Raw genomic sequence first — 25,677 nt, forward strand, 5'->3', positions numbered from 1 at the left:
GGAAAAAAGTTAGCATTCATCCTCCAGCTTCACTGTTTATGCTATGCTAACATAGCTGTGTCACTAGCGATCACATAGCACATCATTATATACCAGCTAGCCCAACTTCAGTAACCCTACAAACGTCACTGCTGTTTAGTTTCCTGTCTTCATTTATGTTGGAAGTGATAGCAGAGCTGTACGTTTGAATCTTTCAGAAATCTCTCAGTCAGAACATGCTATATCATGTTTAGGTGGAAACTACTTCCTGCTAACTCCGTTTAATTTAATAAATTATGTTTTCATGCCTGAATGTTAAGCTTAATTGCTACACTTGGTAAAGCAGCAACGCTGATCATTTTAGTAAAGATGAAAAATTTAGACAGTTTTTAACTCTCAGTGATGCCACAGTGTTCATTTGACTTTGGGACCTGAAGCAGACGGAGTTTTGGACCCAGATTACTCTGCAAGGCTCCTGACTATGGTAGTTGTAATGCTCCGACAATCCATCAAGCGGTGCGGCTTCATAGCTTACCAAAGTCGTACTAAAACATTTTTTTGACAGATGTTTGAGCGCCGTGTGCTACATAAAATCTGTTCGAGGTCAAGTCAACCAGAATTCATACACAAGGCGCACAGGATTATAAGGCGCACTGTCGATTTTTGAGAAAATTAAAGGATTTTAAGTGTGCTTTATAGTGCGGAAAATACGGTAAATAATAACATGTGATATTGTTTTTAATTCACAGTGATTTAGTGTGTTTGTGGTTTCAGGTACGAGAAGCAGCCCAAGCTCTTCTCTTGGCTGAACTGAGGAGGATCGGCCAGTCAGGACGCAAAGAAACCATTGACATGTGGGCTCCATACCTGCCCCAGTATGTCGACACAGTCAGCTCCCGTAAGTATCACTTTGTGTGCTAATCAAATCAATCGTGATATGATGCGGTCCCTTTTATAAGGTGCCTTTATAAGTTCAAGGTATTTGTATCTGTATTGGTTACTACTACTAAAAAATTAGTACTACTACCAATTTTACTACTAAACTACTACTAAAAAAATATCCACAGCAGTTTCCTAGCAGAATTTCTAAAAACAAAAAAGGGAAATAAAGGTATTCCGTCTCCTTCACTCTTGGCTCTCTGTAATGTCGTAGAGAACTATAAGGAAGCTAAAGTAGCCTGTTTCAGACAAAATGAACTTGGAGGCTGAACCAAGGACCAACCTCAGTTTCTTTTTTCTTTTTTTTTTAGTCTTGTTAATATGTTAAGATGACTTTTAAAGCCGTGTATAGCATTGTCCAGCTCATCTAAATTTTTAACGAATATCTCACAATAGCGGCGCACAAACCACTCTGATTGGTGATTTCTTTCTGCAGCTGTCAGTGCCATCTCTCTTTACCGCCGTCTCTCTTGCTTTGCCACTCTGTCTCCGGCTCTGTCTATTCCCTGGTCTCCCTCTCTGTCTATAGTTAGACCTGCTGATGGGAAGAAAGGTGAATCTCTACGTTCTTTTACTAGAAACGGCGCTCTAAAATGCAGTGTGTGTGTGTGTGTGTGTGTGTGTGTGTTCAGGAGTCGCCCTGTGGTTGCTGAGGATGCTAAGGGTTTCTCGGGGGAACAGTTGCCGTGGAAACGGGCACCGGTCAGTGTTGTGTTACCACAGCAGTACCGCAGGCAGGGGTGGTGCCTATGTGTAGGGGAGTGATGGACTGGTGACCTCCAGGGATGAGGGAGAATGGAGGCGGGTGGAAAAGGAGGTTAAAGGGTCATTGAATTTGAGCTGTGTGCTGCATAGCAGGACTGGAAAAGGCAGAAAGATGACTCCTGCTGGTCCTGGAAATCCTGGATCTCCAGGGGACAGTCGGAGATGTGTTTGAATCCTCTGGAGACGTCCTCTGAACCCTGAGGCTCTTCTTGGATCAGTCTTTGGTTTACAGTAATTACCGCAACTTAAAACCCAAACTTTTTTCTCTGCACAAAACCCATTGATTAACTGATTAAATGATTTTCTACTGTTAGTAAAGATGTAAAGATGCTGACCAGCACCTTCAGCAAAACACATCTCAGAAATTTGGGTCTGAGTGTTTTTCATCAATTACCATAAGTCGTTTACCGTTTGTCCTAGAGACAAAAATCTAACTATTTTGGAAACGAGAGGACACGATAGTAGCTGACAATATCAGCTACTATCCATGTTATTGCTATTTGGATGGCTATGACCACCCCTACCATGAAAATTATCTCAGTAGGTTACTCGTGTGTATGTTTCTGACCAAACTGTCAGAGTGCACGAGGGTGGGATGAGACCTTTAGTGAGACCTGTGCTATCTGACCAGTGTGGTAGAGAGTCGCCTGTATTTATCTGTTAGGCTTAAGTGCAGAGGAAATGTCACTGAGCCGAGTCCCTCCGTCGCAGCAGGGAGCCAACTTGACAACACACACACAAACAGCAGCAGCCGTGCCTGACCTTTCAGCTCTCCTGGAAGTGTTTAAAAGGCTTTAACACGGAGAAAACAGGGGCTGTTAACCTCCACTCAGAGGAAGAAATGAACTGTCCACAGAGTCTCCATCATCACTGCTGTGATGGTGTGGAGCAGCACATTGTTTTGGGAAAGTAGTTTTATCATCAGAAAGTGGCTGCATGGAGCTGTTTACCTGCAGACGGGAGGTCTGGTTATATCTGGAAAGCCATGAGTGGCAAAGCTGCTGTTAACAATTAAAACAAACAAACAAAACAAAAACTGAAAACAGGTCTTTCATAGCTACAGGAGCTGTGAGGCAGGGTACTGAGGGACCACACACACACACACACACACACACACACACACACACACACCTACCTCTCATATTCACACACACTTCATTAACCAAAGTCCCTGAGCTTTGTTCCTTGTTCCAATTTTCAGGGTCAAATGGTGGATATGTGAAGCAGCTGTTTCTTTGATCACTGAAGAGCACTCTGTTTCCCCCTTTTCTCTCTTGCTTTTCTCCGTTGTTGCTTCTCAGTCTACCTCGAACATCCAGATTGTTACTTTTTTTTTAAACTCCAATCAACCTGCTGTTCAAAGTCTCCCTCTCCCCCCTCTTTCTTGCGTCTTCCCTTTTTTCCTTCATCCTTTCCTACACATTTTTCCCAGCTTTTCTGTAAATAGTCACACTGAAAACCCTGTTTCTTCATGTTCAAGAGCATGAAAGTGTCTAAAAATCATCAAAAATCATGATCGTTTCCTACATGTAATTCACAAATTTTTAGTCCCTAAAGATGGTCAGTAATATTGCCTAAATCTAACCAAGTAGCAGCTTGGTTAGATTTAGTGAGTAGTGAGTGGTTTTTAGTCCCATAATCTAACGGAGTAGTCTTTACTTCCTAAATCTAACAGATTACTCAATTAGACTTAGGAAGTAAAGAGTAGTTTTTACTTCCTAAATCTAAGAGTAGTTTTCAGTCCCTTAATCTAATGGAGTAGTCTTTATCGACTAAATCTGACATAGTAGTTCCTAAATTTACTGGAGTAGGTTTTAGTGCCTCAATCATCCATTCCATTTCTCTTCATCTCTCATCTCTTCAAACCTTTTTTCCTCTCTTCCTTTTCTTCTTATGTCTAAAACACAGAATCAAGCAAGCAGAAACATTGTAGTGCAAAGTTAAAATATCAGGACTACAGTACAACAATAGAGGCTGAAGATGAAACTCCCTTGCATCATCTTATATAAGACCGATCTGAACTAAAAATATTCCAGTCATCCTTATGTGAGTCCTCCTTTTAGATGAATCTCTCCTGATGATTTAAAACTATAGTGAAAGAGCAGTAGAGGTTGGGAAACAGGAGAAGAACAGGAAGTGTGGGTCTCAAACATGAATACAGGGAGCAACAGTCAGAAGAAACGAAGAGAAGGAGGACAAGGAGGAGGAGGTCCTGGAGGTTAACAAGGCATGCTGGGAGCAATGTGTCATGGCTGACATGACAAGCTTGACCTTGGAGCAGGGCAGAACGCCTCCTTCTCCTCCCCTCCTTCTTCTCCCCTCCTTTTCCTCCCCTCCTTCGCCACCCCTCCTCCACTTCCCTCTCCTCCTCTTTCTTCTTCTCCCTCAGCTCTTGTATCTCTCATTTTCATTCTTCCAACCAGGACAGTTAAGTTGGAGGTTATAGCCCAGCTGGTGTGCACGATGTGTGTGCTGGAGATGCAGAACACGAGAACTGGGCCACCTTCAGGCCAAGCAGCAGCCTCGAGGGTCACAGACTGTATATAAAAGATGGATGTAACCACCATTATCTGTGGCGTGAAACCGCCTGCTCAGAGAGGGAAACATGCAAATAGAAACTGAAGCGAGGGTTGTTTTTGTTTTTTTTCGCTCTCCGCAGGCCTTTTGTTCATTCACAGTAAAACATCAGTTATGTTTTAATTAAATCCAATTAAGTTTTTATCACTTTAATGTCAGAGACAGGTAATCAACTGCCGGGCTGTGTATTGGCCTTCTGTCACCGTGTGTGTGTGTGTGTGTGGGTGTGTGATACGAAGTCATTATGTTGAGCTGTCAGCTGTGTGTGTGAGCAGGTTAATTGGAACATGAAGCACATGTTAACCTGGATTAATCAATGTAATTACACACAGTGTAATTACAGTTAATTTTATTGGTGTACTGAAGAAGCCTTATGAAACTGTGCCATTTAACTTTTTCTTTTTTTGTTAATTACATTTTTTTTTCTTTAAAAAAAAGGAAGAGGAATATATTTCTTTGTTTTTGCTTTCTTCGTTTTTGATAAGCGTTTTGTGGTTCTTAATTCATTAAGCAGGCTGTTTTCCCAGAGATTAGCCCTGTGCCGACTCTGTTACCTTAAGCTGCTTCATTCATTAGCACAGTGTCATTCATTAGTGCCGGCCGCTAATGAAAAGCCACTCTTAATTGCCAACAGAGAGATAAGAGCTAAATGAAAACGCTAAATAAAAGCGTGTCCCTGTCCTTGTGTGTGTCCATGTGTTTCTATTCATTCTGCTTATACGAGGACGTCCAATAAGCCTTTATTTGCTGCTTAACCAGAGCAGTTAACTTGATCATAACAACAATGAGGACCAGAACAGAAACTCGCAGTGGAGAGCATCCTGACATACAGACATTCAAACCATTACGCTGATGGTCGGTGACATCAGTGAGCCTGATCTCATGGCACAATGTGAAATGGTCACGAATAACCTGTTCGGTCACGTTCACAGACATGAAACTAACTTAATTCAACTGGTTTCTGTCAAAGTAGTTTTTATTGATTAAATCTAGTGGTGTAGTTATTATTGACTACATCTAATAGGGTTTGGTTTACTGCTTAAATCTATCTGCGTAGTTTTTACTGAGTAATTGCATAGTTTTTCTGTGTAAATCTATCAGAGTAGTTTTTATTACTTAAATCTGTCACAGTAAATTTTATTGACAAATTTATCTTATTGGCTTAATCTAAAAGATTTGAGCCGTAAACTACATTCTACTGGGGTACTTTTTACTGCCTAAATTTAATATAAACATTTTTTTCTGAATCCAGTGGGGTAGTTTTTAATGGTTAAATTATCGAACTGCATGCACTTTATAATTGCTATGATGCACTGAGGGGAGATGTGTAAATTATATCTATAATAGTAACCTGGGTTGTGCTCGTTGGACGGACTGCACTGAACCGTTTTGTCTCTTTCTCCTCAGCTGGAACAACCACCGACACTCCCCCTCCAGCCCTGCCGCCACCAGAGGCTCAGCCAGTAGAAACCAAGGCTCCTGAGGAGGAAATGGATGTCACTGATGATGACATCACAGCAGGTAAGAGCACAAATTTCTTTCTAAGCAGGGAAAATAGGATTAAAGTACGCACACTTCTTTGGTATTCTTTGTTTTTTTGTTTTTTTTACCCATCTCAGGAGTAAATAATAGAAACTGTAGAGCTGCAACTTGGTTGGTCGTGGTTTGAATTGGTTGTTCCCACACTCATCAAGTTGCCTTAGACTGACTGTAAACATCTAAAAATAAATGCTTTGAATGCTTTCACTGCTAGCTGGAACCAGAAATTTTAGTTGGTAAAGCTCATTTTTCTTATGGTATACTGGGAGTGGGCCAGGTTTCCAATTTTTGATGTGATGGGCTTTGTAACTGTAGAAGTTAATGATTTTAATAATAGCCTACTGCGTCTATTTAAGTGGGTACACACAGGGTACAGTGTTCCCTCACTATATCGCAGTTCACCTTTCGCGGCCTCGCTTGTTGGGTTTTTTTGTGAATTGTGAAGACCAGGCCATTCATTTATTTAAACGCAGAGATCCAAAGTGTAATTCTTAGCCAAATGATATAGATGAGAGAAAAAGAAAGAAGGAAAGTTACTACTGCTCAGCTACTTATTGAGGTTTTGCAGTCATGTGTAGTGACAATGTTGAATAAAGTGGATCAGGATCCAGTTGCACAGGTACGACTGGTCTGCAATCATCTGGCAACCACTGGTCATGAGACTGCATTGGGCTCAGGAAGGAAGAGGAGGGTCATCTAGTAACTGGAGGGTTGGTGGTTCAATCTCTGCATGCCACAGTATCCTTGGGCATGATACTGAACACCACTATGCTCTGCAATTCGTTCATTGGCATGAGGGCTCAATTAGAGTAGAACAGGACTGTATAAGACCAAGTGCATCTACCGTTTATTCCTTTGGTCACTAGCATATTGCTGCAGTCGTAGTTTAGAAGGCAGTGACAGTTTTGTCTAGAACGTCCAGCTGCTTTCTGAGCAAAACTCTGAACACTGTCCTAAAAAACCAGCAGCCTAGCTATCTCTCTGTGATGTGAAGTCAGCCATAATCAGCCAACGAGTTGCCGTGTGGATGCTGACCTCCAAGGAAAGAAAGAACAGTGACCACACTCTGCAATCTAATGTGAATCTTGTGTGTGCAGATTAAAATTTCAGCAAATACCCACGCAATATTTGACAAGGAAATTCAAGTCTCTTGAAGCATCCCTGCTTTGTCCCATGATCACAAGCTGAAACCCATTTCATACGATGCTGTAGCTTTAACCTCTTCAGACTTTCTTCTGTTCTTCGTGAACCTCTCCGGTGTTTGAGGATTACAATTAAGGGCTCATTTTTCCCCTCCGTGACCTGAGAAGTCTCATCTGGTTTGATTCCAAAAAAACATGAAGAAGTCATTTATTATTTATCTCCAGCTGAATTCAGGTGTTTTGCTCTGCTGACTCTGAGTGGAGGATAAGCATTAGTGTTTGTGTGCACGCATGTCCTAATCAATGCCTGCATGTAATACCCGTGTACTGTGACCTGCATGGTGTTAAAAGCAGTTCAGTGTAGCACACACACACACACACACACACACACACACACACACACACACACACACAGTAAGGTGAGAAGCACTTCTCCCCAGGAAACAACTCACACCTGCAGTACAGGTAGAAAAACACACATGCACACACTTTCCAGTCCATTTATCCTTGCCACATATACCCTGAATGTTTAACTGTGACAGACACACACATAGAACGATTCTCCACTCTAAGATAAACACATTTAAGCACTGCATTTCTATTTTTCTTCCTACACATCAGCAGTTTTTGCATCCAGAATCACAGAACAATAAAGCAGGATTGACTCATTTGTCTAAATATTTTAAAGACATTCATTTCTGTAATAAAGAAAAAAACCCAGTGCCTAACGCTGTCTCACTGTCTGCACCACCTTTTTTCCTCTTCCCTCCATCCTCCATCCTTCTCTCAGACCAGTCAATATCACAGATGTGTCTGACAATTTATCATTTCTCTCAGCTCGTTTTTCTCTTATTGACAGCTGTGGGTTGTTTTTTTTTTCTCTTTTCATTCGGTCTCTGCAGGATTAAATCTGTTAGCAGAAACCTCAAACACAGAGCAACCTGAACCTTATTCTTCTGTGGAGGAAGAACTTTTGCCTCTTTGTTTCTTTTTTGGTTTTTATAATTGAACTTTTTAACATTGTTATGAATGAACGCACTCTCCATTTGGAAACCTGTCATATAAATATTTTCAGTGTATATAAACTCACTACTTGGATTTCTACACGGTATTTAACATTACCATGTACTGAAATTGCAGTTATAATTTGAATGGGTTCATATGAAAAATGATGTGTGTAGGGCTGTGCGATGAGACCAAAATCTCATATCCCGATATAATCATATACATCCATTGTCCGATAACGATATAAATCACAAAAATGTAACATTTTCTGTAAATTCTGTGAATCTCGGGCAGCTCGACTTGCGTGAAGTGTTTCCAGCTGAGCGTCGTGTACCTGGAGTTGAGCGTCTTAACCGATGCATGAAACTGAATATTTTTAGACATAAGTTGTAACAGCCGCAGTTTTCTTTGAGTATTTATTACACAGCATGCTGCGGGGAAAAGCCTGTTCTAACGTTTGAGTCTGAGGTTTATTTTTTAACACCTGATGGCTCTTTTTTGCTTCTCATTCGTAACTACTCTGCATACTCTTTCACGTGATTCAGTTTCTTTTGAAACGTCTCAAAAGGATCTTGAGCTTTATTGTGAAAGGTTTATGTGGAAAATAAACAAGCGGACACGCGATGGTTTTACTGTCGTTGTTGCTAAAGACTTCACATAAAAACAGGCGCTTGTCTGTCAGTAGTGTGGTCATATTAAATATAAGAGAAAGAGAGAACTTAAATTCAAATTCAAATTCAAAATTCAAATTCAAATTTTATTTGTCACACACACACAACCATACACAGTATGACATGGGGGTGAAATGCTTGTAGCTGTACAATGCCCGACCATTAAATGACAGAAGAAAAGTTCTACAATATTTACAATTTACTACAAAAATTTACAAATTAACTTAGGAATTTACAGTAAAGAACATGCAAATAGCAGAAGAGATTATAAAGATAAGGATTATAAGAGAAATTAATATAGCCACTACAGTGACCATCAAAACGATGAAAAAATATTGCCGTAAACAGTTTATTTTGCGACACCACGAAACAAACGATAGCGTAAAACAAAATGATAGATGTTTTTATATCGTCATCCGATATATTTCATTATATCGAACAGCCCTACATGTGTGTATGATTTCCGTTGCTTCATGTTAAAAGTTGGCAAACGGGTTTTACCTCAAGAATTCACAAATTGTGAGTCTGCACAGAGTGGAACATTTTGTCTGCATGCGGTCTGTCATTTCTGTCCATGACTTCCTGTTTTCCTCGTGTGCTCTGTGCAGCTTCACGAAACTTTTACAAAAAAACCCAAAACATGACACTAACTCGATGGAGCTGCACTGCTGATTTCACTCTGTGACGCTTATTTCCATCTCTATGTTTTTATACTTTGACTCTACCAGAGTAGTTTGAATTATTCCTTTATCCATCTTATAGTAGAACTCAGTGCAGCCCTCTAATTCATCTTCTGTTTGTGTTATCGGTTTTAGCTCCAGCATATTTTACATATTTGCAATTGAGCTGTGTCCCCAAGGTGACCATTCAGTGAATATCTGCTCTGTGTGACATCATACAGAGCCCAGAGAGGGGAACAAACGGTTTAAGGCAGACTGAAGATGTAATTAGGATTAATTTAGGCTCATCCCATCAACCATCAGAGCTGTTCATGCACATACAGACTACACTTACACTAACACATACTCTCTTAATGTGCAGTGTTTTTATGTTCAGTCTTACAGCTTTATATGGAGCTTTATGGTGAGCAGTGGTACTGTAATTGTTTAGCTCATGTCAGGAAAAAATGTAATATTGCACATGGGCATGTGCAATATTACATTTTACTTCAGATACTTAGTAAGATGATTTTGTGGGTTTTATTGTTTTATTATAGAGTTTTTGTGTTTTGTATAGACAGAAATAGCCATTTGATGTTGTGGGAACTCGAGGTTTTCGTCATGTTTTGGATTTGCTAGGAGAAAATGTGAAGCAAATGAAACGAGTGAAGGGGAAAAAAGAGAAGTGGACGAGACAAAGGGGAGAAGACAGAGATGTCTACAGCAGCAAAATCACTTGGCTGCAGGCTGTTTCCACGGCGATAGACTCATCACATCAGTCTGCTGTCACACACTTGCACACACAAACACCAACATGTACACACACCAGGATGTGCAGGTGAGAACATTTGTTGCTCAGTGCCGCAGCCCCACACACACACACACACACACACACACACACACACACACACACACACACACAAACCTGTAATTATGTCCGTTGCAGTGTCAGGGGATGTCATTAGGATCCACAGCCTCCTCTTCCTCCCCTCTCTCTCAACACACTCGAATTTAGTTCATTAAATCTCTGATGGCATGGCATTTTGGTGGGAAAACATGCCCAAGAATCTAAACAATTAGAGTAAGGTCATTTGTTGTTATTGTAATACAAGAATTCCTACATTTCACTGTGTTATGCTGTGTAAGGCAGCCCTATGGGCCCTGGCTATTTCCTGAATGACTGCAGTCTAGTTTCACAGACTCAAACAACTTCAGTCCCACTGCCAAATCTTTGACGCAGAGGTCGTCCTTCAAAACGTGTCTTTTTGACTTTTTCTTATGAATTTAGTTTAGCTTGTGAGTTTCCAGACCCTGAAGCAAGATTTAGGAAAATCAGTACAGAGAACCCCACAAAACTTGCTAAAAGCAGCTGACTCAAAGTTTTGTAGTCTCAAAAAACACATACTTTAGTGCCTCATCAGGAATGCTGTCATTATTATTATTTTTTTATTTTTTGCAGCTCTAATTTTTTCAAGTCTATTTTTTATTTTATTTTATTTTAGTTAAGTAAAGCTTTTTTTCACATCTAGTTTTTAGTTTTAGTTAACTATAACCTCGATACATACTGTCATTATAGTAAGCTAATTAGTTTGTCATAAAGCACAAATATAGAATGTCCCACCTGCAGTTATCTTGGGTTAATTCTGAAATACCATTTTTATAATTATATAAAAACATGGATTTGATAGTTTTACATCAACAGCTAAGTGTGTTGAGATCCTGTGGGTGTCTCTCTTGGTTTTGCACTGTCGTTCAGTGGTGGGTAACCTGGAACAGTCATGTTTCTACACTAGAGGGAAGTCTGCCTCTACTGAGAAATAAGCGCACCCATGGATTTTGATGAAGGGGATGACCCCAGGGAGGTCAAAGGTTGTTGGTGGACGCAGCCCCAACACCCTCCATTCCTCACACACTGAACCACTTTCACTGCTGGGCAGTTTTGCCCTGCTGATTGCTCCCAGTCAAAGTCATTCAGTAAAATTAAATAAGTGGTTTTATACATCATGCAGCTGATCTTGCATTATTATCATAAAATATTTCTATGAGTTTGTTTATGAGGAGGGAAGGTCAGGACAACACAGAGTATGAAGGGATTTCTGTCCTCTTACCATTTTGACGGGTCCACAGCAGCGGTGATCGAGGTCAGAGGTCAAAGGTCAGGCTGACCCTCACCTCTCGGCATCATTAGCCCAGTTTTGATTTGGTTATCTGAAACGTCAGCCTCCCTGGCTAATCTAATACCCGAGCCTGGAGGTCGTTTGGGTCAGATCACATTTCTCCTCAGAACAGATTGAACTTATGGGGAGATAAATGCTCCGAGCCGCCACTCCGAACACGGTGATTGTCTCAGACAGTTGTGTCCCTACTGTGTTACACAGTGAGGGACCCAGCTGGTGTATGAGGATATTATTGTATTAAAGGTAGTCCAAATATTAATAATGTACAGGAATGTATTTCTGCTGGCTGTGGAGTGGAAACAGTACTGCAGGAAAGATGTGTTGCAAATACCACAGCCTCTCTTGGCATCTGAAGGCTGCTGTTAAAATTTACTTAAGCCGAGCAGTGAAAAGTTATCACCAGAGAGGCGTGGATACTTCATTCACTTGTTTTTAATGTTACAGCAGATTTATTTCAGAGTAGTAAAGCTGTAATATTATACAGTATGGTACCATAAAAGTTTGGTTACAGTGTGAAACACACCCTCCCCCACCTTCACACACCCCACCCTGCCGAGTGTGTGTGACTGTCTCTGTGTGTGTGTCATGGTTTATGAATGTGTCACAAAGATAAAGCGCTGGCCTTGGTGTGTGTGTGTGTGTGTGTGTGTGTGTGTGTGTTGTGAATGGATAGACGGCATGGTCATGTTTCTTGGTCACTCAGACTGGTATTCTCCAGAGAAAGTTGTGAACCCACTGAGGTGAGACGGATCTTGATATAAGAAAATCTGGTAATGGACCTGAAACGAGCTGAGCTGGGTGAGATGTACAATATCAGTGATAAAAATCTGCTGCAACTTGAAAAAATTTAAATTTGTAGGACTAAAGAAACATGGAGAGATGGAGAGACAGTCAGCTTTTGTGGCGTTTTCAGCCCCGTGGGCAGGTTCAGATGGTATTACTGATCAGATTGATCAGTTTAAAGCTTCACCTCAGAGGATGAGGTCTTACACTCATCACAGAAATACACAACACAGAAAGTATAATCGGATTATATGGAAATGGCCCCATATGTAGATAAAGGGAGGGATGGAGAAAGAGAGGATGAGTGATTTTGACAGTGCATGTCATGCCAATATTTACAAGTATCATTTTGTAAAGTGATTTCAGCTGCTTGTGTCGAGCAGTGACTGCCCATTTAGAGAAGTAGTAGGAAAAAAACTAGTAAACTGTATGTCTCACAAGACTGTTTTTTTTCCCTCATGCAGAAAAGGTACAAGAATGAAGGATGCATAAATCAGGCAAATGTTACAAAAAGTGGCAACTTTAAAATGTAAATTCTCAATAAAAGTCTACCAATTTCCATATTAAATATGACCATTTCTCATAGACTGCATACTAAATAAACAATGCTTTGGTGAAAGATGGAAAAATAATAACTATCAGTATTTATGGATACTCGTCTCCAGAGCCAACTAGAGGCACGTTGAAATGTTGAGGCATTATTTTGAGGTTGTTTTTTTTTTTTTTTTTTTTTTTTTTTTAATTTAAATTTTCACATTTCTACAAGTGTTTTTTTTGTTTTGTTTTTTAAACGCGTGAATACAGCCAAGGAAGCATAACAGATGATTTTTCTTTAGTGACGTGAGAGTAAAGGCCATTACTTTACCCATGCCTATACAGCTAGTACAAACAAGAAATTATGTAAATAAGAACAACTTTACTGTGACTTTGAATGAATTTAAGTACAGTTGATGTGAGCACATTGAGCAGGTGGGAAGCAAACAGAAGTAACGTTAGCTGCTAATGCTAATCGGTTCCCGTTGTTGCTGCTGAATCAGTACTCATGTCAATGGTTACTTTATGAAATCATAATATCTAAATCATATTTTCATTAAAAAGTGTTTTGAAAGCATAAACATTTACAGCTAGGGATTTAAATCCATTTGTTCCACTTTTACTTTGAAGAAAAACTCTTCTAATCTATGGAAACTCCATATTAAAGACGTGTATATAATCATAATATTTGAGGCTACATAACTGGTAGTAATTTTTCTATCAGTGCTTTTGTCTCCCCTTCACGGCCTTGTCTGTATTTCTGTCCATATTGTTCCCATTCGCTCGCTCCACCTTCATCTTCCTGCTTCCACCACCGTTGGCAGTGATTGAGTTCAGGAAAACGTTGTGTTCAGATGTTCCCAGATAATTCGTCTCCTGGCTGCTCACATCTGCTCGTTGTGTGTAATCAGATCGGATTAACTGTCAGACGTCTTCAATTGATCCGACACTTCAGACTCGACACAACAAACTGTAAATCTGTCATCAAGCTCCTCTGTTATTTCTGCTCCATTTCTCTGCAATTCAGCAGCCATCGAGCTCTTTGACAACAAACCAGTGATGGGATTTGTTTTTGTTGTTTTTATGTATTATTAAAGTAGGAGTCACAAACTAAACAATTCTCAAACTCCGAAGTACCAAAACTGATTTAATTTAACCTTTAAGTGACTGAGCAGTCATACATTTATATGTTGTGGTATTTTTATAAACACAAAAGTATGTTTGACTCTTTGCCTTGGATTGTGGCTGCAAACTAGTGAAGTGCCAGTACAGCCTTTATAATATAATGGAAATATGAACGTTGCATTTAATTACTGAATCAAAGCAAGAACGTCATCATGAAAATGAAAATTGTGCCGGGCTGATGGTGTCTGCTGCAAAGAGCTTTATAGGTATAAGAAACACAAATAGAGCAATTAGAAAAATATAAAATAAAATATGACATCATAAATGTTCAAATTTTTGTGACGTTAAATAAACGTAGATTTTCTGCTCAGTCCAAGTTCAAATATGTAAAACGAAATGTGACTAGACGTTAAGAAATGAGAACATGTGCAAGAAGGAGCAAGTAAAAGTATCCATGCTAGACATTAATCTCATGTATTGTAAATGCAATACAAATTAGTCAACACTCAAAATGATCAATGAAATATTGATCTAGGATCTCTTTGCAATAGGGGACTCGACTCAGCTGGCTGCCAACACTTTGTATTCTGGTTATATTCCTGTATATAACCAGATGGGCGGTGAGTGCTTGTTTGTTTTTTGTTTTGCAGTGAAATGTTAGTCCTGCAGCAGCTACATCACTAATTTCAGTTTCCAGTCTGAGGTTCTGGCTGGACACTGACAGCAGTCATTAGCTCATGTAAGTTGGCATCAGATTTGTGATTTTCATGGATTTATCATAGTTGATCACCACATTATTATGCATGTAGCTGCCAACTTCACTCCATTCAGTTGCAGACTGGTAGCAGACTGACTCTGTCTTATTGCTGTTTTATCACCATCTTGACACGTCAAAGTCAATTTTAAGTTGTCGTCTTAAACAACTTTAAAGGCAACAGCATTACAAGTTCATTGTACACAACAGCAATTATTCTGGTGGTGCTGCGATCATGCCGCGGTTTTCCTTCGTGTGACTGAGGTTCAGATGGATCGTACATCAAATCAACATTTTTTAATAGAAGATTTTGGTTCTTGAAACAGTATCCAAGTTTGTTCAAAATCTAATCCAACTAAGGTGTTATGCTCCCAACATTAATTGATTTTTTTTTTTTTATGGATTTTTTTTTTTTCACTGTTTGTCTATGCATCTATTGTGTGGCCCTTCTTTAAGTCAGCCCAGACCTGAGATGTAGCCCACCTGCATCCTAAAAGTTTGACCATTGCTTTCTTTTCAATCAGTGATTGTTCCAAATCTCTGGGGATTAAGTCAGTTTTTTTCCTCCATTTTTAAAAAAAAAAAAAGAAAAAAAAAAGACCCCAAACCTCCATTTGTGGAGAAAATCGTTTTCCTCTACCTTCTCCAAGTTGTGATGCTTTTCATTTGGCAGAGCTGAAATCTAATTCTGTCACATGGCTTTGATTCATCTGTGATCGAGAGGAGAGTGTGACCAAGGCGCGGTGGCTTTAATAAAAAATAATTTCTCCTTTATGAAGACGCTGTGCAGTGGAGGCCGTCCACTGTCTCTGCATTAGTGAAATTAACATCCAGACTCATTTTTCAGACTGCTCCATTAACAGCATGAAAGTGACAGCTGCAAAGGACCGAAAGTATTAGCTGTATTAAAAACCTGTCGGAGGGGAAATTAAACTGCAAAACAAACACAACTGATAATGGAGGATTAAAAAATAAGACCTCAGGCTCTCAATATTGCCAAACTGTACTTTCATACAGTGTGACTGAAATATGAAGTGCGGAGAAGTTAATGTGATTGGGAGGAGGAACGGGAGACTCCTCCTTCATGCGTTTACTCTGCATCTATTTCTGCTGAGAAAGCAGAGTTTCTGAAATGCTGGGAATAATAATAATAGTAATGATAATAATAATAAAGTTATACAGGCCACGCCTGGGTCAGCCCTAGCCATCAGATCAATGTGATGTGGTTAAGTGTTAAATGACCCAGCATAGAGACCAAAAAGAAATGAAACCCGAAGAACTGATCAAAGAGACTGAGATCCTTAGTTAAAATTGGAACAATATTTCCCAGTATCATTGCTTTTTGTTTATTTTTGCCAAGTTCTTTGTGAGGTATAACTAAGCAATGAAGCCAGCGCTCTCTGAGTCTCTCATCCTGTGGACGAACTCCAATTCCACCGACTTGGACTGCACCTTCTACTCCATGTTCTGCTCGGTGTAGCGACACAGGAACCAGCTCTGGACCTGCTGCGGTTCTGGTTAGAGTGCTCCTCCGTCTCAGAGCAGACCCAGGATAATTTAAACCTCATGCTGTCGTTAGTGATGACTCCAGCTCTAACCTTATGTTTTGAATATTTTTTTTTAAAAAAGGGGGATGTTTGGAGGTAAAAAATTACAAATTTTAATACATGTCAGTTAAAATAATTATTTTTCCCTCTAAATGCCAAGACTTGAGAGAACAATAACTAAAATGGCAAGGCTTGTCTCCATTTAAAGTTAAAGGTTTAAAAAAAACAAACCAAAAAAAAACAACAGATGTGGCCAGTTAAATTTATATGTGGGGAAATACTGCTTTTAATGTTTGAGTGGTGACACTGTGAAGTGCTTTGCTTTGATCACACGTCTGTTCTGGAAGGAATTTGAACCATTTAGGAAATAAAAGTCTGAAATCTGATGAATGATCAGCACAGTCTGGTTCAGGGCTGCTTGCTTCCTCTTATGAACCTGAATCCAGTTTGTTTGGGGTGTGTCTTGTGGACTCCCCGCTGACCCTCCCTCCGTACCCTCGTCTAATTGAAGCTGGTGAGCGCAGATAGCTCTCCTGTCTCTGTCTTAAGATGGCAAATAAAATACACTTAACCTTCAGATGGACTCGGGCCGGTTGGAAGGGCAGCCACCGTTTCAGGACTCGAATCTTTTTTCTCTATCAACTTAATTGTGTTTTCAATTATTTCGCCCAGATTTTCTGTCTCCTGACATTTGCTGTAAGGACAGTTTCCCCCTTTCCCTCCTCCCCACGAGCCTGGGATTTCTTTGTTTTATGGAAGTTTTTCCTTAACGGACAGAAATGTAACCCTCGAGGCCGTGCTCGGGAGTTTGTTTTGAGCTCTTCATTTCTTTTTCCTTCAGTCTGTCGTTCTCTTCCACCTCCTCCCTCTCCTTCGTTCTCACATCAGTTTCCTGCTGGTATTGATCCCCTCCCTCAGTCCCTGGTGATCAGGTTTTACCAGTCTCCCATTGATTACCAATGGAGGCAGAGCTGAGGTGCATGATGGGAAGATTGCAGGGCTGTAGCTGCAGCAGTAGGAGGCAGGGATGGGAGGGTTGTAGCTTTGATTACCAGAAATATAAGATATTTAAAAAATACAGCTTAATTATTGATCTGGGTGTCTCACACATAAACATAGTGCAGTATTATACTAACTATTACTTGTAATTGATTATTGCTTATTATTATTATCATTATTATTATTAAATTATTGCTTATCTGAATGAAAGTGTTTGACTCAGTGGCGTAAATGTGTTAAGGTTAAATTAAATTTAGACAGCGTTTAATTTTACAGTCGCCACAGCAGATGTCTGTCTGGTCGATCAGTGAAGTTGTTTTTTAAATTAAATATGATCAATCAGTTAATCTGTTTAAATTTCTAAATGAAACACTGATAATCAAAAACATTTATTTTCTGTCAGCAGCCCCTTTACAACTTCATGTCAATCAGACAACACCTCTCCTTTCCTTCCTTCATTCGTTCTTTCTTTTTTTTTTTCTTCCTTATTCCTTTCAGTCTTCCATATTACTTCCTTCCATCAGTCTTTTGGTTTTTCTCTGTCCTTCTTCCTTCCTTTTGGTCCTTTATTTACTTAGCTTTCCTTCTTTTCCTTTATTTCTGTCAGTCTTCCCTCCTTTCAGCATTGGTTTCGTCCTTCCTTCCATCATTCTTTTTTCCTTTCTTTTCTTCATTTCCTCCTCCTTCCTTTTGGTTTCTCTTTCTCTCTCTCCGTTTTCTTCCTTCCTTCTATCCTTCCTTCTTTTAGTGTTCCTTTCCTTCCTTCCTTCCTTCCTTCCTTCCTTCCTTCCTTCCTTCTTCCACTCAGAATTCATTCATTCCGTCCTCCTTTATTCCCTTGTGTCCTTTGAGCTGACCCTCTTTCTTTCAGGCTTTCTTTTTCTCTCTCTCCCTTCTATCATTCTTTTCTCCATACAGTGTTCCTTCTGTCTTTCAATGTTTCCTTTCTTCCTTCTTTCTTTCTTTGGATCTTTCCTTCTTTCCTTCTTTTAGGTCTTGCCTCCTTCCTTCCTTCCTTCCTTCCTTCCTTCCAGTTCTTTTCAGTTTCTTTCTTCTGATATGAATTTCCTTTCAAGCACTATTCTTACATTTTATTTAAAATGAGGTCCTGACGTTATTCCTGTGGTCACAGCTTTGTGGTTTTTCTCTGTTCCGTCATCAGTCATCATTAATCATTATTTAAAAAAAAAAAAAACCCTTTCAGTTCTGTCAAATTACAAGCAAGCTGACCTCAGTCCTCACAGTACATTCAATAACATTACTTAAATATAATTAAATACAATTAAAAGCAAAGGCATTCTGGTGATATTTCTTGTTATTATCATTGAAATAAAGCTACCTCTTAAAGGTTACAGCCTTTTTTTAATGCTCGGTGACATTTCAGTTGTTCTCCTTTTTATGACACGTCCATAATTTAACTGCATGGACTCCACAGGTTGTTGCATTACACCGTCCTGCCCTTTTTTTAATGGATTCCTTCCTTTATGGATAATGTCATTTCAGCCAGAAAGCCTTTTTATCCCAATCCATTTCTGGTTTTTATGAAGATTTAGCCAAGCGGAGGCGCGCACGGAGGGGAGCTCGTCCGTCCCCCTCTTTAGTTTATTGGGTTATGTTTGGGAGCAGCTTGCCCAACAAATAGGATTTAAATACAATGTCATTATAATAGATCTGCTGGTCGCAAAGGAAGCGGATCGATAGGCTTCAAAAATCAATCACACTGTGCACGCGGGCAGAAACCGAGGCAGCAGGTACACACTGGACAGGAAGTGATACTGCCTCACATCTCACCAGCCAGCAAGTCGTTTTAATGGTTTTAACATGTCAAATCAAAGCTCGTCATTATCGGCTCGTCACTTTCATGATTGTACAAACAATTAGGATTAGTTCAAAATCCTGTTTACCTGTTAGTTCAACCTGTTGGGCCTCTGTGATCTCATCCACAGTACGGTGTTTAATAATATTTTTTTGAGTCCAGGTAGATGTGAGGAAATAACAATAAAGTGACTATATAAGAGTCAGTTTCACTAGTTAACATGTGACTGGTAAACTAAATCTGAATATAATATAGTCATCTGGCTCTTCAGAGTGAAAATGCGCGATAAGTGACATTAGAGCTGGGCGATATGAGATTTTTTCATATCACGATATGTTTTTTTCATTTCAGGCGATAACGATATCTATCACGATATAAGCCAAATAACTATATTTGTAAGATTTAAATGTGCCGTTGCTCACAAGTAAAATGTGAAATAATCAGCAGCTTGTTTTTATTTAAATATTTATTTCCCATAATAAGTTCAACAGGGTAGATGTACTTAAGGAACATGAGACTTTTTCAGATAAATAAAGGCAAATATTGCAAACTACACAAAAGGCAGCCGCTAAAGCGTTTAAGTTTCAAAATAGAACAAACGAAACAGACTAAATTGTCAATTCCACTTAGAAACAAAATATTAATTCTAAAAATAAATCTTAGTTTGTTTTACAGAAGAACAGACAAAACTGACTAACTTTTGTCAATATCAAATAAACTGAGAACTAAAAGGAAATTCTCAATCTCTCCTTGTTGTATAGCTGAGCTTTTCAAACAGTTTTAACAGTTACTTTAGTCTGACAAAAGCCGAATGACGAATTAGCGCTTCCAGTCAGAGACTGAGGCTACGTCCACACGTACACGGGTATTTTTGAAAACGGAGATTTTCCGTTTTCGTTTTAAAAAAATAATCCCGTCCACACATAAAGGCAGAAATGAAGGAAAACGCTGCTATGAACATGCCAAAGCAGCAGGTGGCGCTAGATTCCTAACCGTACCGAAATGTTGGCCAATCAGAAGTCTAGAAGCCTCGGTGGGAAAAAGTAAACAAAGCTGGGGCATAGAAGCAGAACAGAGTCGTATGTGTGGAGGGACAGTAACTGTGTGTATATGTAAGCATTTAAACACTGCAGAGAGTAGAATTAACAGTATTGTAGAAATTCATTTCACCGAAACAATAACGTGGCGCACAGTGTGACGCATGCACCAGTTTATTGTATTTCCAGACTTGCTTTCGGCACAATTTACAGTGCACGCTACTCTGTTTTTTGTCAGACTTGAAATAGCCGAAATACCTTCACACTACGGAACTTCTATGGCTCTTCCGTTCGACAATCTCTCCGGCATTGGAACCATCATCTGTTTTCTCTTCGGTCACGCTCGGTTGATTTTTCTAGTCGGCACACTCATTTCCTCCATTACCCGCTGGCTGCTTCCCAAACAAACACACGTGCGGCTTGGCACTTGTGCTGTACGTAACAAGTCACGCGACGTGACGCTGCGGCTGTGATTGGTTCGGCTCTGCGCTACTTAATTTGGATTGGCTGACCTTTTTTAAAAAAAAAAAAAAAAAAAAAAAAAAAGGACAAGAGCGGCGAGGTCTATCGCGATAGCTTAATTTCTCTATCGAGTAAAAGTTATATCGCGATACATATCGTTATCGTTCTATCGCCCAGCTCTAAGTGACATAAAATAAATGCTGTTAAAAAGAAAAGAAAAGATGAGAGAAACTTTATTTGTCTCAAAAATGGTGAAGCTACTGCTCTGTTAGCTTGTCGTCCATTTCTGATTGTTGATGGCTTCAGAAGCGTTCCACCTGATGGGTTTTCATGATGCAGAGTGAAGAAAAATTTTCCAGGAAGTGTAAGTTTATTAACACACATGAACGTGGATTTGCTGCATCAGTCACTCATGGTATTTACTTTACAGAAGACACGATGATATTCATGTTGTGTGTTCTTTATAATTTCTTGTCTGCTCTGTTTGACTAGAAAGCACATGATTTTGGTGGCTAGAAACTTGCTGCTTGTTGTCTATTGTTGTAGTATTTCCAACTTCATAGATGGTCCCTTTAAGGTCTTCTATCCTTTTGCTGTTTGTTTAACCCGATTGTTTTTGTTGAAGAGGTTTTAACTTGTTGGAAAGAGGATTGACTGAATTTTTGAAGCTTGAGTCTAAGACTTGAGTTGTATATGAGTAGTTATCAAATACATCTCTGATTCAAAAATGAGGAGGACTCTACGGCAGCGGTCCCCAACCCCCGGGCCTTGGACTAGTACCCCTCCGTGAGTCGTTTGGTACCAGGCCGCAAGAGTTGAGGCTCAGGTGTGAAATGTATGGTTTTCAGGGTTTTCAGCGTTATTTTGTTATCGCCCTCCTCCTGAATATGAATAAATCTTCTTTTTTTTTCGGTACCGGTACTAGTTTTAATTTGTTGTATTAATCCGCGACACCATAAAGGCCGGTCCATGAATATATTGTCGGGCATAAACCGGTCCGTGGCGCAAAAAAGGTTGGGGACCACTGCTCTACGGCACTTAAAGTTGGTAATAGCCAGCAAAATGCAGCTGAGAAAAGATGAAAGTTATTGCAGAGCTAAAAAGTCTTTCTTTGGAGTTCCAAAGAGTATTTTGGTTAGACTTTGCTTAGACAAATGAAATTACCAAGAATGTACTTGTGCTTGGTTGTTCTGACCAACCTTGTCTACTAAAAACTTAAATGCCTTTATTTCGTCCCCCATCTGTCTCTGTCTTTACTTTCACTTTCCTCTCTGTTAACCTGAACTTTTTAGTGATTCTGGTTGGGAGTCTATCTCTAATTCTGTTATCTACTGGCCCAGTCTGGCCCGAAGGATGGATGCCATCTGTAATCCATTTATCAGAGGCGGCCGCTGGGCCTTCTTCCAAATGACAGCTGGTCTAAAGCAATCTCATTATAAAGAGCATCAAGATATAGTATGGAAATATTGGAGGCAGGAGGGGGGAAAGGGGGTCCTGAGCTCAAAACAAGGGACAGAGAAGAAACACCGTGGGGATAAAACAAAACCACATTTTTACTTAGTCCAAAATACAGTAATGGTGACTCTTATAGTCATTTTTAATCCAGGTGGATCTAACTACACTCTGATGTCCAGATAACACCTCTGAAGGTTGTGGTTTACCTGGCCGATTTGATTTCATTATCAGATCACTAAAGCCACTGATTATACTGTCTGATTATCTGTGTCATTACAATCAATATATTACTGCTAATGAATTATTAAAAGTAATTGGGAATGAAGAAGCAGAGCGTTAAATAACTACTTGCCTGCAATGTTTTTTTTTTTCATGTATACATTTTTATTATTGAAGAAAAACTGTTTTATTCTTAATTTTATTTTTGTTTTCTTGTACAGCAAATGTCTTATTATTTTTCTGATATTAGTTATCGGTCTTCTGTAATATCGATTATCATTATTGGCTCTGAAAAGGCCATATCAATCTATCCCCGTTCATAATATGTGTGTTACAGTCTATTTAAATTAAACATGTTGAGTATTTCAGGACCAAAATAAAATTGTTTAATTAGGAGCTTAGCGGTTTATATCTGGAAGGCACAGATCATTCCCTTCTCATGTTTCCTGCAGTTAGCAGGAAACCATAAGAACCATCAGGTCACTGTTGTGGCTTTTCCCTGAGACCAACTCCAGCTCTACCATTTTGGACTACAGCAGGGGATGGTAGTCCTGGTTCAGTTCTGCTGCATGTTACACCCCGGCCTAGGCAACCGGCGTGCAACTTCCACAAAAATAATCCCAAAACGAGATTTAAAGCAAGATACGACATTTATTTACATCACCAAACACAAGGCGCCAAACTATTTACAACGGGGGGGGGAAGATCGCGACCATGACATACAGAAACACAGGGCTTAAATACATAGAAGGAGCAATTAGGGAATGGACCACAGGAGGGATACACAGCTGGGGCAAATAAGACCTGACGAGACAAGGAAACGTAAACTGAACACTAAGATAACACAGACTTTCAAAGTAAAACAGGAAACACATAACAGTCACGCCAAAACAAAACGCCTAAAACAATACACTGCCAACGCCGAATCGTAACATGCAAGCGGAAGGATCGCTCCAACCAGAACCTGTAATGTAATCATAATGCTGGATTTTCTCCATGTTTGGTCTATAACAAGCTTCTTTTTTTTTTTTTTCAGTGTTTTCAGAAATAGCCAGTGGCATATAAAATCATCTGTTTAAAACAAAAAAAGTACGTACATTAGTTGTGGGTGGTAATTTTTTTTAAATTAATTAATTTTTTTAAGAGGCCCAAGTATAGATCCCTGTGGGACACTTGTAGTAATGGCAAGGGCCATGAACATGGACAGGATGCAGACCCAGCAGTGGCTAGCCCTCTCACTCGGTTTCTATTCAACACACCAAGTGTGCTCGCTCACGCCACCTCTTCTTGTGGGTGTGTGTATCTGTGTGTGTGTGTGTGTTCATTGTGAGTGAGTGCTTGTTCACCCTGCAATACAAATTCATAACAATGCTGTGCTTGCTCATCCAGAGAGAGAGAAAAATAAGAATTAGATATCAGAGGGTGGAGAGGTGTGTGTGTGTGTGTGTGTGTGGGGGGGGGGGGGGCTCAACACACTTTTTATGTAGTCCTTATTGGGGCCTTGATCCAAAGTGTGTAAGGAGCTCTCATCTCCTACTGTGATATACACACACACACTCTCAGAGTTTCCCCACTGTGCAGACCCCATCGCACACGTGCTCACAAAAGAGGTTATTTTGGGGTCGTGTTGATGGACACAAAAGGACTCCCCCCCCCCCCCCCCCCAAAACTCTCGCTCTCTCTCTCACACACACACGCGCACGCACACACACACACACACACACACACACGCACACACACCCAAAATCTTTCCAGAGGTCTGTGAACACGACCGTCTGTGTGTAAATGTGTTTGCACTGTGACTAAAGGCTTTCAGCGTGACAATGACGTGTGTGTGTGATGATTAATACCAGGACAATAGATGTGTGCCTGTTCAGTTGTTATCAGCTCACTGGAGACCCCCACCCCCTTTTTTTTTTTTTTCAAACCACTTTTCACTTCAGTGTAAAAGGAAGGACAGAAATTAAAAAGTAAAAAACAAAAAAAAAAAATACTCAATAATAATATGGTCCTCACACTGATCTGAATGATATATATCGATCTACAGATCTTTTAAAATAAATGCAGTGTCTAAAAACCAATAGAATGCATGAAAAGAGAAATAAAATCCATGTTTTCTGGTTCTCCTGATTACGTTTAACTATATGGTTCAGGGCCTTGAAAGAAGCCTGGAGGTTCTTGGCAAAAGATGTTTGAGTTGGTCAAACTAAGCTTCAGACTTGTTAATTCCAATTTCAAACACAGAAAGTTTAACAATACCTCAACCAGATGATCGTAATTTTCTGGAGTTTTCTGGAAGGGCCTTAACCCTGTTGTGTTTTTAAATAGTCACCAGGGGGCGATACCTGTAGTTGCGGTAAACCCGGGGTTTATAGGAACCAGTCCTCAGTCCTGACCTCCTGTTGACTTGTTGGATTCAGTCACTTATTTCGGTCATACTGAATAAATTATTTCCGAGTTGAAAACACCTGTGGTGGCAAGCTTTACAGCGGAACCTCTATATTTTGTAGCTGTTTACCATCACAAGGGGGCAGTGTTAAAAAATTCTCATGCTAGTTTTTAGATTTTTGACTATATGTTTGTACTTCTTTCTCTAAACATGGAGTTTGTATGTTGATCTCTTTTCTGTTTAGGCAATATTTCAAACAATCCAACAATATTCTCTCCGTCTCTCTCTTAAGGTTGTCTGTCTAACCTCCCGCCAAATGCGAAGAAGATCTCCAACTCTTACGAGGAGCGCCGTAAACAGGCCACTGCCATCGTCCTTCTGGGAGTCATTGGGGCTGAATTTGGCGCAGAGATCGAACCCCCGAAGGGCTCGGCCCGGGCTCGAGCTGGTGGACAGGCACCCGAAGGTTTTGGACTGACCAGCGGAGGATCGTCCAACTACTCCCTGGCCAGACACACCTGTAAGTCCAGAAACTGCAAACACACTCATGATAACACATTTACCGAATTTCCCAGAGGAACCCACCCGAGGGATTAATAAAGTTTTATCTAATCTAATCTAATTTATTTGGTTAAATTTGCAGCCCAAAATTCTTCAAATGGACCACCAAGATGTGCACATTTTGTTTAGTTTGATAGGTTAAGAGAAATCTTAAAAACCTTTGGATGGATATGGCTGTGGTGCTTATAGGTTTTACATTTTTATGTTTGTGTAAATTCTGCAGAAAATCTCTAGTCCTGGCAGGTTTCACCATAGCAGGTTTCACCATAGCAGGTGTGTTGTGTCCTACTGCTTTATGATAATAACCTGTAGAGACTCTCAGGACTGTGTGTTTTCAGCTTTCAGAAGCCTGTAACGGTTTCTTTCTTTCTTTTTTCTTTTTTCTTTTTTTTTTTGCCCATTTCTGCGCTACTGAATTTACTTGCTCAGCGATAGAGTTTTGGTTGCTGCTGTGTTGGGTTTTTGGAGCCAGAAGTGACTGTATAGTACAGTACCTACTAATTAATAAGTGACAAACAAATAAAAATAAACTTTCTTGATTGT

General features: G+C 39.8%; 1 protein-coding gene across 1 annotated transcript in view; it reads left to right on the forward strand.

The window, feature by feature from the left end:
* The window catches only part of wdr7 (WD repeat domain 7), a 95,539-nt gene that overhangs the window by 43,004 nt on the left and 26,858 nt on the right, over positions 1 to 25,677 (forward strand). Inside the window, exons 22-24 of the mRNA XM_085359620.1 lie at positions 754 to 877; positions 5,668 to 5,781; positions 24,866 to 25,093. Of these exons, the coding sequence (XP_085215746.1) occupies positions 754 to 877; positions 5,668 to 5,781; positions 24,866 to 25,093 (466 nt within the window). The remainder of the gene's footprint in view (positions 1 to 753; positions 878 to 5,667; positions 5,782 to 24,865; positions 25,094 to 25,677) is intronic.

The sequence above is a fragment of the Diplotaxodon limnothrissa genome, linkage group LG7 (assembly GCF_057381915.1).
Source record: "Diplotaxodon limnothrissa isolate DT_005_m linkage group LG7, D_limnothrissa_male_GT1.1, whole genome shotgun sequence".
NCBI lineage: Eukaryota > Metazoa > Chordata > Actinopteri > Cichliformes > Cichlidae > Diplotaxodon > Diplotaxodon limnothrissa.